The sequence below is a fragment of the Tachypleus tridentatus genome, chromosome 6 (assembly GCF_004210375.1).
Source record: "Tachypleus tridentatus isolate NWPU-2018 chromosome 6, ASM421037v1, whole genome shotgun sequence".
NCBI classification, from domain to species: Eukaryota; Metazoa; Arthropoda; class Merostomata; order Xiphosura; family Limulidae; genus Tachypleus; species Tachypleus tridentatus.
In genome coordinates, this window is record NC_134830.1 from 35873834 (window position 1) to 35891171 (window position 17338).

Sequence of the window (17338 nt, forward strand, 5' to 3'; positions counted from 1 at the left end):
TCTATTCAGAGTACAGCCCATTGAAGAAGAAAGACAATATCAGATGGGATGCCATGGTAAGAATCAAAGCTTGGTAACATAAAACAAGGAAATTTGCAAATGTCTAAGGTAAGAGGAGAGTCACTGAACTCAGTGTATAAACATGGACTCGTAAAGTGTAGAAAACCCATGTACAGAGATGGTGCAGCAGATGGTTCACAGGTTGCAACGTCTTCAAGGCAGAGGCCCATAATCCAGCTTGCATCATAAGAGGGCATAATAGATTTTCAGCATGGAACATTGTCTGCTCTCAAAGAGGTGGAAGAATGTAGAGGATGTCCTGTGCCTTTGTACACTTAACGTGAAGTTTCTTAATTTAAGGAAAGTGAACTTATGATAAAAGACAAATCTTAAGTACTTCTCAGCCACTTCAGGAAGATTATCATTACCATGATGGAGCTTTGGATCAGAATGCAAACCTCACTTGTGGCAAAAATAGGTACAAATCATCTTAGAAGAAGAGAAGGTAAAAGTCTAACAGGCAAATGAGAGGTGTTTGAAGATGTTGCTCAATAAGTCGTACGTTTAATGATCAACAAGAAGTGTGGAAGTCATCGACATAGAGGCTGTTAGCAACAGCAGGAGGAAGTTATTTAGTGATAGCATTGATCTTGATACTGAAAAGGGTGACACTCAAGACACAACTCTGAAAGACAAGTTCCTGTGTGAAAAAAAATAAGGTTGAATATACCTAGACTTGGAATCTCCTGTCAAGTAAAAAGTTGTGAATAAAAATGGACAAATAGCCACTTAACTTATAGGAGTAGAGATCCTGCAAAATGTATCATAAGTCTTCTCAAGGTCAAAGAAGATAAAAATAAATGCTCTTTCTTGATCGAAGTTTCAAGAGGTGGAGTGCTATCCACAAAAATCGCATTGGTTGGGCAAAAAGGACGTTTTTTGATTTAAGAAACCAAAGAAAACGTGCATTAATCATTTTCCCCAAAACATTACAGAGACAGTTAGTTAAAGTAATAGGATGATGATTAAAATGAATCTTGGGATCTTTTACAGGTTTGGAAAAGGGAGGAACAATAGCCTTACATCAGAAAAAAAAATTCCGGCAAATCAGGTTTTAAACAATCGGAATAAGAGCAAGAAAGGCAGGAAAGAAATGTTACAGCATCTCATGATGACCATCATCAGGACTGAACAAACTACTGCCAGACAGATGAAGAGAAAGTTTAAGTTCTGCCAGTGTAAATGGGTAGTTATAATTATACAGAAGATCTGTCTGGAAAGAAAATGTCGATCTCTTAGTCTGAGATTTGAAGGCGGGAGTTGAGACAGACATGCTGAAATGATGGGAAATGCACTCACCAAGAGTATTAGCAATGTTCCATTAGTAATTTCCTGGCCATTGAAAAGCTTCCCAATGACCTGAATCTTGTCGCAGAAAGCTTTGGAACTGGTGATAGAAGAGATGCTAGTTGTGAACGTAATCCAGAATTTCTACTTCTTTGGCACATGACCAACTGGGCGTGTTCGAAAGCAATGTAGTTGGGAAAAGTGGGATACTTGTAAAAGATATACCAGGTCCATTTCTAAGTCTTCTATACCTGTTGGCATGTAGGAAACAACCATGGATGGGGACACTGCAAAACGTGTAGAGGTTTTGGAGAGAGAATGAATAATACAATCAATTATTGCCACCATGCAGTCTAATAAATGAAAAACTTGCGATAGCAGGATCAAGGTCTGGAGAATGGTGAAGTTGGCCTGCTCCAATCTCTGACATGACATGGCTTGGATGGCATCAGTAGCAGTACAAGACTGATTAAGTATATTAAATAAATTAACCAATATTGAGAAGGGAAGGGTTGTAATCTGAGATTTACACTTCACAAAACGACCATTACTATCAGCATCACTACATCGAGTACTGTGTCCACCCAAGTCTGATCTGTCATAAATCTCTTGCTGACAGGCAAATAGAACATACAGTAATTGTATGACCCAGAGAGATACATAAGACCACATCCTTTAAGTGTGTTGAGAGGTGCATAAATGGTGGATATGTGCTGTTCAATCAGCAATGTCACACTTCAATGAACTTGCTCATCACAACCTGTTGTTCCTGTACAAGGAAAACTGCTGAAAGACGACAGTATCAGCAGTCTAAATTAACGATTATTGCAAGGAGTGGCACATGGAATGATAGTAACTGATCAAGGCTCTACTGTAATCCAAATTAGAATGAAAACCTTGACGGTTCCACTGTAACAATGTCAACATTTTAACTTAGAAAGAGGAGAATTGGGTGAATAATTCTTTTTTTCGTAATAACGATATTTTTCTTTAGAAGGAAGACGTATATTGAGTTCCATGGAACCTTCTGAAGGTTTGTGGGACAGATTTCAGACGTTGAGTTTATGATCAAATAATAGGCCTAGGAGCCAAAGGAAATAGACCCGAGCAATCACTGTAAGCAATAGTGAGGACGGAGACAGGAGTAGATGTAGACTTGTCAACTGTTGCATCCACACAGGGGGGAATGAATTGATAGGGTAAGAGAAAGACACATTTGGAGGCACAAAAAACATTTATCTGCATTCACACAGTAGCAGTGGGATGGAATGAGCAGGGTATGTCTCGGAGGAAATGGGAACAACAACTTCCAAGTTTTGAAGTAAAAAATGATGTTTACAGTCATTATGTGCTGCACCTCTTTTTCTTCACCTACTTATGGCAAGAACGAAAGTACGAGGGGTGAAAAGAAAAGAAAAAATAATTCCCACGGACTCCATCTACCATGTAGCCCTATGAGGGGATATACTACAATACTAAAGAAACGTTGCATCAACTTCAGGATTTTGTGAGTACTATGCCCAAATACCAGCATTAGAAACAATGTTAACAAAACCTGTTGAGAGTGTCCAATACTGGCACGTAGCCCAATAGGACCAGTTTACTGACCCTGGGGAAGTCACTCCAAGGTTATCCATTATGTGCTGCACCTCTTTTTCTTCACCTACTTATGGCAAGAACGAAAGTACGAGGGGTGAAAAGAAAAGAAAAAATAATTCCCACGGACTCCATCTACCATGTAGCCCTATGAGGGGATATACTACAATACTAAAGAAACGTTGCATCAACTTCAGGATTTTGTGAGTACTATGCCCAAATACCAGCATTAGAAACAATGTTAACAAAACCTGTTGAGAGTGTCCAATACTGGCACGTAGCCCAATAGGACCAGTTTACTGACCCTGGGGAAGTCACTCCAAGGTTATCCATCTAGAACAAATTAAGGTCAAAGTGATATGTCGTGGTGTTCCTGACATAAATTATCCATGAAGATGACACTCCTCAACCACCAGGATCCTCTCTTTCCCTTTACAGGATATCATGCACAGCAAATGTGTGGCTGAATGTTTGGGTCTCAGTGGAGGTAAATTAAAGAGACAAAACCTTCCCTGGGAAGTACTCACCATGTACACAAACACATCTCGAAGAGATTAAACTCCTTTTAGTATTGTAAGTCTGCCGTTCCATTAGGGAGCAATCTTTAAGAGCAATTAAAGTAACATTTGAAGATAGGTATTAAGAGTTGAAAGAACTCTAAATAGTCTTGGCAAGAATAATTATTGCGGCAATACCTAATATTTATGTAAGAGCTATGTAGCAAATTTTGGGTTTACAGTTGCTCTCTATGCAAAGAAAAATTACCTAATGAATACCTTATAAGATCTCCCTGCTGAAAATAATTACGCAAGTAACTTATACTTAAAGGAAAACGTTTTAATAGAGCACTTTGTTACAAGTGAAGCACTTGATAGGAATGAAGAAGGTGATGATATGGTAGAGTTTTAAGCTACTGATAAGCTTTCATGGATTAAAATTGGTACCAAATATGTGACTCGCTTTGAAAGCCACATTGAACAAGCATTTTGCCAATATGATGAATTGGAGCTAATGTTTGATAAGCATGATATTCTCAGATTACAGAAATCTTCAATATCATATTGTTCCAACATAATATTTAAAGGTATCAACTAATGTCGTTTCAAATATTATAATTATTTTCTCATGTTGCTTCAAAACACGAATTATGAGCTTATAACGTAGATCACCCAAAATATAAAAAAAAAAAAACAAAAGCACAATAATTAACTCCTATATATAATATTTAACAATGAATTTGTTCTTTCATCCCGAGATTATTTTCACGCTAACCATAATGGTACAATTTCTCATCCCTATAACATAGATTGTAATAAATTTATATGAATTTGTTCATTCAAATTTGTTTGAAATAAAAGAAACGCACGATTAAAAAGTATACATTTTATCTCCATTCTACTATTGTATACTTTATACATGCTTCAAACTATTTATCATATGGAGTTAAAGTTATTTGAAAAATTGTTTTGTAAAGTTTTGTTTTAATGCTATTTTGATTGCTCGTTCAGTCTAATTAAACCTTCCTCAGTGACACTATAGTATGTCTGTGAACTTACCATGTTAAAATCCAGATTTCGATACCGTGGTGGGCAGATCACCGATAACCAATTGTGTTGTTTTATGTTTATCTTCAAATAAGCAAGTCTAACTAAACAAAATTCAACTGTTACATAAATCGTTTTCTGTTTGTATAGACCATAAACATCATGTAAATTAATTTTAAATACTTTATCCAAAATATTCCCATAAAATATCAAGTGTTTGTGCACTACGTATTAAATTCACTCAAAGTCAAATGTTAACCTTAGCACGAGGTTACAATCAGTAACAAGACTCAATCATGAGAGCTCTCTACTGCTTCATATAATACTTTTATTGTGTCATACTTTACCATGTTTACAGATCATCGTGGTATATATTATATTACGTAAAAGGTAGAAAACATATAATTCAGTGGTATAGAGATATGCTTTACAACTCACATGGAGCAGAGATATTAAAAAATTTTAAATCTGCTTTTCTAACTTGTCGTCTACAAAGATGAACGTAGGTTTGTTTCTTGCTTAAATTAATGACGTGCTGCGAGTCTCACTTCTTTTATAATTTTTGTTTGTCATGTGTAGCTCTATTTTTCTGATATATTTATTTTAATCATTCTTGATTTAATATTCTTTCCTTTTACAATATTTTTCATTTAGTACATTTGATGTTTCCTTTCTCTAACTTCGTAGAGCATCATAATATATAGCTCAAGCTAACAAATATAATCTATTTAACCCTGTTGTAATTCAACATCTCTTAGCTCACAAAAAACGTGCATTTAAGTAGAGCGACTGGCGCTGTGCATATGACTGGTCAGTCTCATTTTAGTATAGATAAGACAGTATCATTTAGATGCACAGAATTGGCATTACTTGGTAGATAACATGAAAGGAACAAAGGCAGCTAAAACTGAATCAAATTAAGGGCTTTCCTGACTAAGTGTTACGTGGAATTTGGAAATGTACAGAATGAATGATAAATTCAGTGTACATACCATAATATTTGAAGAATACAGAAACGTATGGTTATTCGACTTCATAATTTCGATATCAGCCTTTAATCTTCAGTTCCTTTTCACTTACAATCACTTGTACTTTTCTTTCTCTTTCGCAATAAAATGCAGTATTATATAATTCTTTTAACTTAAAGTGAAATATTATATCATTGTTTTAACTTAAAATGAAGTATTATATCATTGTTTTAACTTCAACGTCGTCGTTTATTTCTTTTTTATTTAACCATGTCCTTGAATCCCTAGTTGTTGCAAGTTCATTAGGTGCTAAGTTTATCCTTGAAGGGCCTGGCATGGCCAAGCGTGTTAAGGCGTGTGACTCGTAATCTGAGGGTAGCGCGTTCGCATCCCCGTCGCGCCAAACATGCTCTCCCTTTTAGCCGTGGGGGCGTAATAATGTTACGGTCAATCCCACTATTCGTTGGTAAAAGAGTAGCTCAAGAGTTGGCGGTGGGTGGTGATGACTAGCCGCCTTTCCTCTAGTTTTCACTACTAAATTAGGGACGGCTAATTTAGATAGATACTCGCAGATAGCCCTTGAGTAGCTTTGTGCGAAATTCAAAATACAATTTATCCTTGAAACTATTATGTACGTACTTATTTTGATGATGCCCAACTTCACTTCCTTTAAATATTATGATTTTTTCTTTATCGATGTTGAAACAACCTGTAACGCCTCATAAAAAATGAAACATTTATATAAACACTGGAAGTTCTAAACATTAAAACTTGTAAAATAATAAAAACGCAGCTGGTGAATCACTATTCTAAAGTGCACTGTGATTTAAATACGATAAACGTAGATGGCAGAGAACTATGGAAATGAAATTCATCTCCTATACTTCCCCACTGGATTCTATGGATTAAAAACGTAAGTACAATTGAAATTATTTCTAAATCTCCTTTCTGCACGATGTACATTTCGAAAACTTTTGTGTGAAAAAAAAATGGCTATCTTAATCCCTTGACAACAATCATGGAAAATTATTATGCATATTCAATAATCATATAAACCTATTTGCCTAAACTAAAATATTTCAATAAAACAATAGAATATATTTCTACTCAATAAAGGGGTGTGTAGTTTCGTGACTTATTAATTTTGTTTATGAATATTTCGTTGATGTGTCCTTTGCTGTAATTTGAGATTTTTTATGTTTAAAGTAAAAGTGATAAAATAATACTTTATTAAATTATCGGGGTGTGTGTGTGTGTTTTTCTTATAGCAAAGGCACATAGGCTATCTGCTGAGCCAACCGAGGGGAATCGAACCCCTGATTTTAGCGTTGTAACTCCGTAGACATACCGCTGTACTAGCGGGGGCATTAAATTATCAGTAATGCATTGGAGCGAGGAAAACTTTAGAAAGCACACACGATACAGCCAGAAATAACCAATTTTAATTTACAATTACACCGCTAGAGGATATATATTTTTATATAAACTTATTCACGTGCATCCTTATTTACCTGATAGACTGTGTGCAGTGTTATTCTGTTTGTAAGGTACTGTTATTATCAAGATTGTTATTTATATATGTTTTGAAATTAAGGAGAGAGATGAAACTAATTTTTTGTCACATATTGAAAACAGTGTGAAGTACACAAATATCAAAATACCGTTTATGTCTAATATATATAGGTACTATAAATATTGTATTTACACTTACACTAAGCAAATCAATAATACTTATTTTGATCGACTGAGGTTGACTTTTGCAACTAGATAAATTTCTGACTGTATGAGTGAGTGGTACTCGTACTGTGGTGTAGACCAGTGATGATGCTTTGTGATGTAGTTTATCGGAATAATTAATACTAAAACTGTAAGGTACATAACGTTTGAGCAAATAATTCCTTCACTGTGACCTCAGATCATTATTTTGATATTATTTATGTTGTGTTTTAGGAAAGAGGAATACAGGTTTTGCTGTGTCTACTAGGTGCTTGTTATTTATATATGAATATCCTTTTAAGAACCATCCAAACAATTGCTTCATAAATCCAATACATTAAGTGCTTTGTTATCGATCAGTGATAAAATTACTGAGACAGTTTAAGATCAGTAGTGACCATAAACTAGATATTTTGTCAGCCAGCAATTGTTGTTTAACTGGTATTTCAGTTTGTGTGAGAATTATCTCCTGTGTTTTGTTTAGTGTATCACCAATACACTTGTTTTTTTTTGTTATTGTTTTGTTTTCCATAAACTGGTAAATATGCACATACATTGGTGATTGTTAAATTTATTTGATATGCACATTATTTCTAATATGCAACCATCCCTATGAAACTGCTAACTAAAGGGAAGGAAACTGGCTGACAACACCTGCAACCAACTTTTTTTTCTTCTTACATATATTGGGGTTTGAAGGATGCTGTACTGTGCAGTTAATAAAATGTAATCAACTGATGAAGCTGTCAGTTACTCAGTACACCACAACTTGTAAAACACTATATTTGTTTGAGTCAGATCAATCATGGGATTTTTTTGATGTAATCTTATGACTGATTGCCTTCACTTAAAATGAAGTGATGCTTAAACCAGTAACTTTGTTATTGCATTTTTAGATTTTTTATTAGTTCATTATCATTGATTCTCTCATTTGGTTTTCTTTATTTTTGGGCAGATGTTTTTGTTTTTCATCAGCTGATGGATTACAGACTTGGCTTTTCATTTCCCAGTTGAAATGTTATTTCATATTTGCATCTTTTTGAACAGTAGGTATGACAGATATAATTTTTTTTTGTGTAAGCGATTACTAGCTATAGAAAACGATTGAGGAACATCATCCATTTATATTTCTAAAGCCATATTTTTATCTTTATACTTTTTTGTTTTCTTTTTCATGCCTTATATCATCATTGCAACTAGTTGCTCAAGCTTAGATACCCTTGTATTTTTTGAAGGCCTCTCAAGGACATTCTCAGGCAGTAATCTCAGCTTCTTGGTCTTTAAGAACTTTACAGAGCATGTGTTTCACCAAAGCTCATAACTGGAAGAAGCCAAGATCAATACTTTTCTTCATCCTTTGATTTTGAGTCACTCATTTTAGATCATAAATTCTGGAGAATCTGGTCTTTCATCCACATACGTGAATTTATTACTGCTTATTCATTTCATGTGTGGAATTCTTATTGAGAAGCTAACTTTTTAAAGTTTTCAAGTATGTAGACTGTCTCTTAGACACTGATTCCTGATGGATGAGTCTTTCAGAGATGTCTAGTTGTTTCAATAGTATTCTGTTCCTAAACTCATAAAAGCAGGAGAGGCAGGATGACCAGAACAGACTTAATGATATTTGGAGGATGTTGTTTACAACCACTTAGGAGGCCTACATTATTCTGAGCATTTACCACCTCTTTCCTTTGTCTATCAAATTTTAATCCAACTCTTTCTTCTTATCTCTCTAAGGTTTACAGGTATAGGAGATGAGTAACTAGTTTTTGTATCTCTCTTTTTGTTACTGAAATGTAAGTACTGAAACTGATATTGGTGAATCACTTTTATTTTTATATTCTCATACTTTTGAAACTTTCAGGGTTTTCCTTCAGTCTGGCTAGGTTTTTTTTTTTTTTGAAATTCTGTATTTCTAAATTTTTAGGGTAGCCTTGTCTTGAGCATGAATGAAAAGTGATCCAGAAAATCTTATGTACTTTTTGAAGGTTAGTTTTCTGTAAATTTGGGAAGTCACATGCCTGTATGTGTTGTGACATAGTGGAGAGTTTAAAATATTTACCTAGATTTCTTGAACACATTATAGGACTTTAAAATTTTGACAGTTACATCGTCACTGCCTATATCACTAATTTGGTAATACAATGCTCACTAGCTTGGTGTATGGAAGCAGTAGACCTTTTTGTTTGAGTATGCACTTTCTGTCAATTTTTGAGGTTGTCATTTTCCACAAGAATTATATTTGATAGATTAGCCTTACACTTATTGAAAATATTGTCCTTGAAGCAATATTGTCAGCTTGGGTTTTTTGTCATCAGTTCCTGGATCCAGTAGACTTCAGTATAAGTGCTTCAATTCAGGCTTGGCTCAGATGGTTTGGGTCCTGATAAAGAAGTTATTCAAGTTCTGTCAAATATATTACCAGGTTATCAGTCCAAAACATCAATTTTACACCAACAGATTTCCCACTTAAATTTTCATGCCCAGCTTCTTTATGATCTATTGACTGAAAAAAAATCCTCTTGATTTACCAGTTCATTCAGATATTCTCTGAGTTTTAACTCAGGTGATGTAGATAATGTTTTTTTGTTATATTCACTAGAGCTGGACAAATAGTGGAATTTGGTAATTCATTAATTATCAAGCTTATTAGCCTGTTGCATTTAACTTGCCCATCATTCTCATAGAAGACTTGGATAATTGTAATAATTGAAAATAGCTATAACTGAAAACAAATTTGTTACTATTTTAATTATTTTTGTGACATTAATAAATTTAATCATAACTTTGATTAATCAGTTATCTTAATATGGTAATAGTTGATAGGTAATAAGTTATGTCATTTCAATTATTTGTGCATCACCATCTTTTTCTCTCTTATGTGATTTTTACTTCTTTGTAAGGAGTGGTTTGTGTTTACCCTGCAGGTTACTTTAAGTCATTGTTCTTTTTGTATTATTAACCTCCTCTTCAACCTCTTGCTTTGATGGAACTGTTTAATCTTCCAGTGTAGTAAGACCTGTACTCCTGATATTTTAGACTGCTTTGATACCAAGGCATTGGTACATAGCTACTTTAGCTAGTTTATTTTGTTAGAAAGTGTATCTTTTGCTTTTGTTGCATCTTTTCATTGTCAAACTGTTAATATGAACCACACTATCTCTTTTCAAAGGATTGTTATATTTATATCCTTATTTGGGAGAGGGATTGTTTGCTTTAAATGGCCAAAAGGATTTCATTTCAGTTGATGTTATCATTTGTGCCCTGTAAAGGTAATGAAATATTGTGTCATCACTTAAGAGATGCTTTTACTTTGTATGTGATGACCTACACTTCTCTTCTTCTATTTTGTATGTGATCACTTCAGTTTGGATCTGACATACCATTACATATTTATTCTCATTATATTAACCACCTTGTTGCATTTTTGGCTGTTGCTGGTAGAATTCAGATGAAAACAATATTCCATTTTGATGTAAAAAGTATCTCATACTTTTGGTGACCATCCAGTGTTCGGAAGGTCTGTTGTTCTGAATACCCAGATTTTTGGTTTTAGTTTTTGTGATATGAAAATGAAAAAAAAACAAAATTAAAATTGTAAGTCCATAATGGATAAATGCAATCTCAAATGAAAAGTTTAAAGGGTACATCTTGACAGTGTACAGCTTCTTGCATTTGTTCAATGTCAAGATAATTTTACTGACTGGAAGATTTTAATATGTTTAATGAGTAGGGGATATAACATTTGTTCCACAGCACTATAGAATATGTTTAATGAGTAGGGGATATAACATTTGCTCTATAGAATAAGATACTTATTCTATAATGTCCATTCTTTGAGAAAAACTAGTTTTTTTAATCAAATTCTGATGTGTGGGTCTTCAACTAACACTGTATGTGCATACAAGAAAATAACATTGGAGGAAATGATGGTAAAATTATCCATCTATTTATGAGAAATTGCTACCTTTTAGGTCACATTTTCAAGTGTTTTTGTCATAAAAGTTAAATTTAACAAGGCAATCAATTTAACATTGTAACTTAAAAAACAACAACATATCTTCAGACTGTTTGGACTTTAAGAGTAATATGGACCCTTAGACTAATGAACCATTGTCATACTTTCACTAACTATCCTGATTTTTACATGTAATGGTTGCCTAATCATGTTTTCATTGATGTTAAACAGATATGCTTATACTTTACTGGATTTTGATATTTTTGCATGTATAGATCTCTGGTTTAGCAGTGCCTTGTACCTCTGCTCTCAGTGTTTATATTTCTTGATAGTTTGGTACTTCTTTGGGGTTTGCTTAACCACACACATTTGAGGTAATCACTTTAGTGGTAGTCAATGTTAAACCTGGTGAACTCCCTATTACTTTTTCCACATATATTTTTGTACCAAAGTGTGTGTACTTAAGTTCTTAAAGCACTTGTCATGTTGTCATTGAGTCAACAATAAGATTCTCTTGATTATCTCCTCCAAGTGAAAAATGGCACCAGTGCATAGTTCTTTGAATTTAATATCTAAATTTGGTTTATTTATAGAAACAGTGCTCAACTTATCTGTATAAGCAACAACTACAGGTGTTTCTTTGAATCTTCTGGTACTACTTCCATATTAATGTGATGTTCCAGCTCAAGGTTATAGTAAAGGTTCATTTCAACTTAATATTTTAGCAGTAAAATACAATTCAGAAATATACTTCTACCATAATTATTACAACCTTCTTTCCCACTCTGGTGGGTTTAAGAGAAAATGTGATCACATGCAGTTGTAGTAGTGCAAACTAGATATTAATTTGAGATAAAACTATGTGATAGAAAATGTGATCACATGCAGTTGTAGTAGTGCAAACTAGATATTAATTTGAGATAAAACTATGTGATAGAAAATGTGATCACATGCAGTTGTAGTAGTGCAAACTAGATATTAATTTGAGATAAAACTATGTGATAGAAAATGTGATCACATGCAGTTGTAGTAGTGCAAACTAGATATTAATTTGAGATAAAACTATGTGATAGAAAATGTGATCACATGCAGTTGTAGTAGTGCAAACTAGATATTAATTTGAGATAAAACTGTGTGATAGAAAATGTGATCACATGCAGTTGTAGTAGTGCAAACTAGATATTAATTTGAGATAAAACTGTGTGATAGAAAATGTGATCACATGCAGTTGTAGTAGTGCAAACTAGATATTAATTTGAGATAAAACTATGTAATAGAAAATGTGATCACATGCAGTTGTAGTAGTGCAAACTAGATATTAATTTGAGATAAAACTATGTAATAGAAAATGTGATCACATGCAGTTGTAGTAGTGCAAACTAGATATTCATTTGAGATAAAACTATGTGATAGAAAATGTGATCACATGCAGTTTTAGAAGTGCAAACTAGATATTAATTTGAGATAAAACTGTGATAGAAAATGTGATCACATGCAGTTGTAGTAGTGCAAACTAGATATTAATTTGAGATAAAACTATGTGATAGAAAATGTGATCACATGCAGTTGTTGTAGTGCAAACTAGATATTAATATGAGATAAAACTATGTGATAGAAAATGTGATCACATGCAGTTTTAGAAGTGCAAACTAGATATTAATTTGAGATAAAACTGTGATAGAAAATGTGATCACATGCAGTTGTAGTAGTGCAAACTAGATATTAATTTGAGATAAAACTATGTGATAGAAAATGATTGACCTAGAGATTTTGAAAGTAGAGGGCATAAAATTTGATTATCAAACATCCAAAAACTGTTTTATTTTGCACAATATTACAGATGCAAATAATGATCAATAATTGAGGGAAAAGGAAGTAAGGAGGGAAATACAATTATTTGCAAAAAGTAAGAAACTTAAAATTATTGTAACTTTCTTATTTTTCAGTTAAAATGTTAATTTTATAAATAATGGTTACTACGTTGTTGCAAACTGAATGACAATCAATAAGAGCTATTGTTTTCTTTGCTTTCAACTAAACTACATCTATTTTATGTAGTAGATAACAAAGATGCCAATATTGTATTCCGTGGTATCGAGAGGTACAACTGTGTTAGCCAAATATGCTAGTTGTGCTGGGAATTTCTTGGAAGTTACAGAACAGATTTTAGCAAAAATTTCTCCAGAAATTCCAAAACTTACCTATTCCCATGGGAGGTGAGTATAAGTAGTCATGATAAAGGTAAATTATGTTGTAATATATTAAAAATCTTAGATTTTAGTAGTCTTTTTTGGATTAACATATGATTTAGTAATTATTTAAGTAAACTTTTATTTCTTCTATGTGTGATATGGTGTAAGTTTTGTTTATATTTCTGATTGAATACCTTGTCATTTTTAAGAAGTGATTCAGTCTTTTTGTTGTCATGTAGATATTTAGGTTATGCTACAAAAAATATGTACCTTATATTAAACAAAGCAACCCATACCATGACCATCTGAGAACTACAGTTTTGAAGTATCAGTTTTTATTGACTATTTTAGCTTGTCAGTAGAAAGAAATATTGCAGAATGAAACTTCATGTGATACTAACTTCTTGTGAACATTATGCCTACTTATATGCTCTTTAAAAGCATGTTTGAGAGTTCCAAGCTTTCAGTGTTGTAAGTAGTATTCATTTATGTAATTATTGATGTAGTTGACCAATCTCTTGGAGGTCAGTATAGTTTGACATTGATCACTCTAACATCATCATATCTGTAACTTTCTTGGTCCTAATTGTTGTTGCATTGTAACTTGTGATTTTGGCAGCATATTTACAAGTTTGTTGTGATCTCTGCTCTACAGTTTGAGTTACAATGTGCACTTCCAGTTTGGTTATTGAAAAAAAACAAACTTGCCTCAAACCTTTGTTTGATGGGTTTTTATTTTTTTTTTTTTTTTTTTGTTAGAATGATATTCCTATTCTTATCAGCTTCTAAACCAAAACCAGTTTTTGGTTTCTCTTCACATTTAGTATAGTGTTCTTCAGTTAAGCTGTACCAGATAAATGTTATTCCATAAATATTGTCTGATTTGGGTTTTCTATAGATTTTCTATTAAATATTTGGACTTCTTTGGAAGCTATTTAGGTGTTATCATGATTGTATATGTACTTCTTCTAATGAAAGACATTTGTTTAAGAATATCACTAATAATAATCGGTAAATTTCCTTGACGTTTTTTTAACACAAAATTACAATTAAAAGATTTGAGCTGGTTGTTTTCTTAAAGTACAGAACTTAGTTTTGATATTAGCTTTCTTTAATTAATAATATGCTTATGTATCAGAGTAAAGTAATAATTTCTGATACATTTGTCATCTGAAACGAATGTGCTATAATAAAGAGTCCGGACGTATTACAGCGATATAAGTTTCCATTGAAATGCACCTTTAATTCTTTGTTGTAAAAATGGCCTGAATTCCATTTAAAAATAAAATTATGTTACACATGTTTTGTATTATGATATCAACTAGCCAGAAATTTGAAGTTCAGTTTAGAAGTTAATTAAATGTTGATACATATTAACATATATTTGTGTTAAGAAAAACAAAATTGACAAATATTGTTGACAAATATCTTTTAATGGAAAAACAACAATACAGTATATAATAATGGTTATTACAACTAGTCATTACAAATAGTAGTTTATATACAAAAGTTTTACAAACTTGCAAACTGTACTGAGTCTTCTATCTGGTATAGAATTGAATATTTCATAGACAGTCCAGATCCACAATGACCAAATTAATTCTGAGTTGTTATTTTTACACCTTGTTTAATCTAACGTTTTTTTTTCTTGGCTGGCTTCACACCCTTATAAGCTGACTTAAAACCAAGGAAGATATTTAATGCCCTCATAGAAATATTAACATTCAAAGTTAATTGACTGAATTTGAGTAGTTTATGATGTTTGAAATGCATAAAAGTTCCTGGTCAAATTCTGTAGTTTTCTGATGAATAAGCATTAATTACAATTGCAGCTTCTGAGGCTTATAGTATACTGACTGTAGCTGACAAGCAATATCCTGTCTCTTGACACATTGTGATAACTTGCTTTTATATACTTGCCCAAGATTGGCGAACATTTAACAGTGTTTAAAAACACACAAACTACATGTTGTTGATTCTTGTTCTCAAGAATCTTTTACAAATTTATAGAACAGACAAAACTTGTGCAATGCACATCCAAAAATATGTTGCATACATCAAACTGAAACAAACATAGGGACTAAAATAAATATGTAACATTAAATCCATTATAGTTGGTACTCTTCTTTTTTTTTACACTCAAACATTTTAAATATATCTTGCAAAATTCATGCTTAAAACAGTAATCAAACTTCAAGCTTAGTGAAGGGTGTAAAGTTAGTGAAACTTTTGCAGCCTTATAGAATTTTGAAGTAAATTATTTAAAAGTAAGAGAGAGAAACAACACTAGGGTGAATTATTTAAATTTAACACAGTTGATGTTCTTTTGGGCTTTGTTTTTTCTTCTTTAAGTACTTTAATTTTAATTGGATATTCAATAATATTTTTGAAAATTAGTTCTATATTGATTATTGCAAAGCACTTTCCTTTGCAATGTCCATGGATATTAAGGTTCTAGGTGTTTTTCTTATTTTAACAAAAGTCCTTGGGTAGTAAGGTTTCAGGAAATTTTACTCCATTATCAGCAGCTTTTGTGTTGAATGATAAAAATGGATTGGTTGGAAGTAGATGAAGTAAGTTTTCATATTTTGTTTTACGTTTTAAATTGATGAAAATGTAGAAATTAGCATGCTACATGGACAGGAATCATTTGAAGAGAGTTATGAGAATACTTAGTATTCTAGCCTCGGAACCACTGGTATATTGTAAAATTGTCTACATGTAGGAAAATATAAACATATTAAATAATTTTTGTTCAATAAGATATAATTAATTCTGGGTACACTATAGGTTCACTGTGAAGTGATTATATTTCTCAAAAGTTATTAATCCAAAGTTTTGGATTGTGACAAGAGATAGTATGCCAATATATATATATTTCCAGTTAGAATATTTTGGTACTGATATGGGCATGCAAATATTTTTTTCCTTTTCTGTGACAATGTCATTGATTGGATACTTATCTAGTAAGTGTGTGCTTAAGATATTAAGTGCAATTATTTTCATCAGAGAATTATCATAAACAAAAAAGGTTGTGTTTTTAAAGCAACTTTGATAATCTATAGTGTACAATTGGCCCATTTCCCTTCATTAATGACACTGAAGAACTATAAGTAGTAGCAACTTAAATATGGGTACTAATTTGACTGGTTTATATATGAATTCATTAGCTCTGTTTATTGTTATTTCTTTGCTTTGTTTTTTACATTTTTTGTGGGAGAGAAGTTTTAAGAGAATTTAAAAGACATCAGAAGTTAACTGTTTTACCATTTTAAAAATGATCATTTATTTGTTTATGTTAATATAAAATGCTAAAAACCTTAATTTTTGGACTTTAATTTTAATGTTACTTCTAAACTCCACTAACTCTTAGACACCTAATATTTTAAATAGTGTCATGTGGTTTACAGAATTTCTTGTGGGAAACATTTAATAGCAGAGAGGGAAACAGTTTGTGTATATAGACTATTCTGTGAAAATATATAATGTTATGTTTAAAATTGTATACATGTTTTTCTGGCTTTATGTAGCTAGTTTCACGTGAATGAGGATAAACCTCAAAATACTGTTTTAGGTCTTATCTTTTACCTAAAAAGGTCAGTTTACTGAAAAAACTAGAAGTTATATACATAATTTTTTTTAGATGTAATGTCATATTTCACTCCCTTTGTAATTTTAGTGAGTTTTGCATTGTGCTTTAATGACCTTCTATACTTTGACATCTTTTACATTTGTTTAGTAGTTTTTGTTTCTGTATACTTGCTTAATATAGATTTGTTTTAGATAAAAATAATTAAATCACACTTTCAAGCATAAAACTTCATAACCATTGTAAATGTTAATAAATATTAGATTTCGTACTTTTCAGATATAATGTAGATATCTAAATTGGATCATTTCTGCTAGTTTTTATGGATAGTTATTCTGATGTTACTTGTAGAGTAGTTCTGGTAGATAACTGCAGTTTAGTGTTTGTGTAGTGAAGAAATGTGTGGGTCAAAGCATTATGTTTGT

General features: G+C 32.3%; 1 protein-coding gene across 1 annotated transcript in view; it reads left to right on the plus strand.

The window, feature by feature from the left end:
- The first annotated feature begins 6956 nt into the window (after positions 1-6956).
- Positions 6957-17338, plus strand: part of LOC143252246 (vesicle-associated membrane protein 7-like) — a 39678-nt gene continuing 29296 nt past the window's right edge. The window contains 2 exon segments of the mRNA XM_076504090.1: positions 6957-7002; positions 13194-13348. Of these exon segments, the coding sequence (XP_076360205.1) occupies positions 13203-13348 (146 nt within the window). The 5' untranslated portion in view covers positions 6957-7002; positions 13194-13202.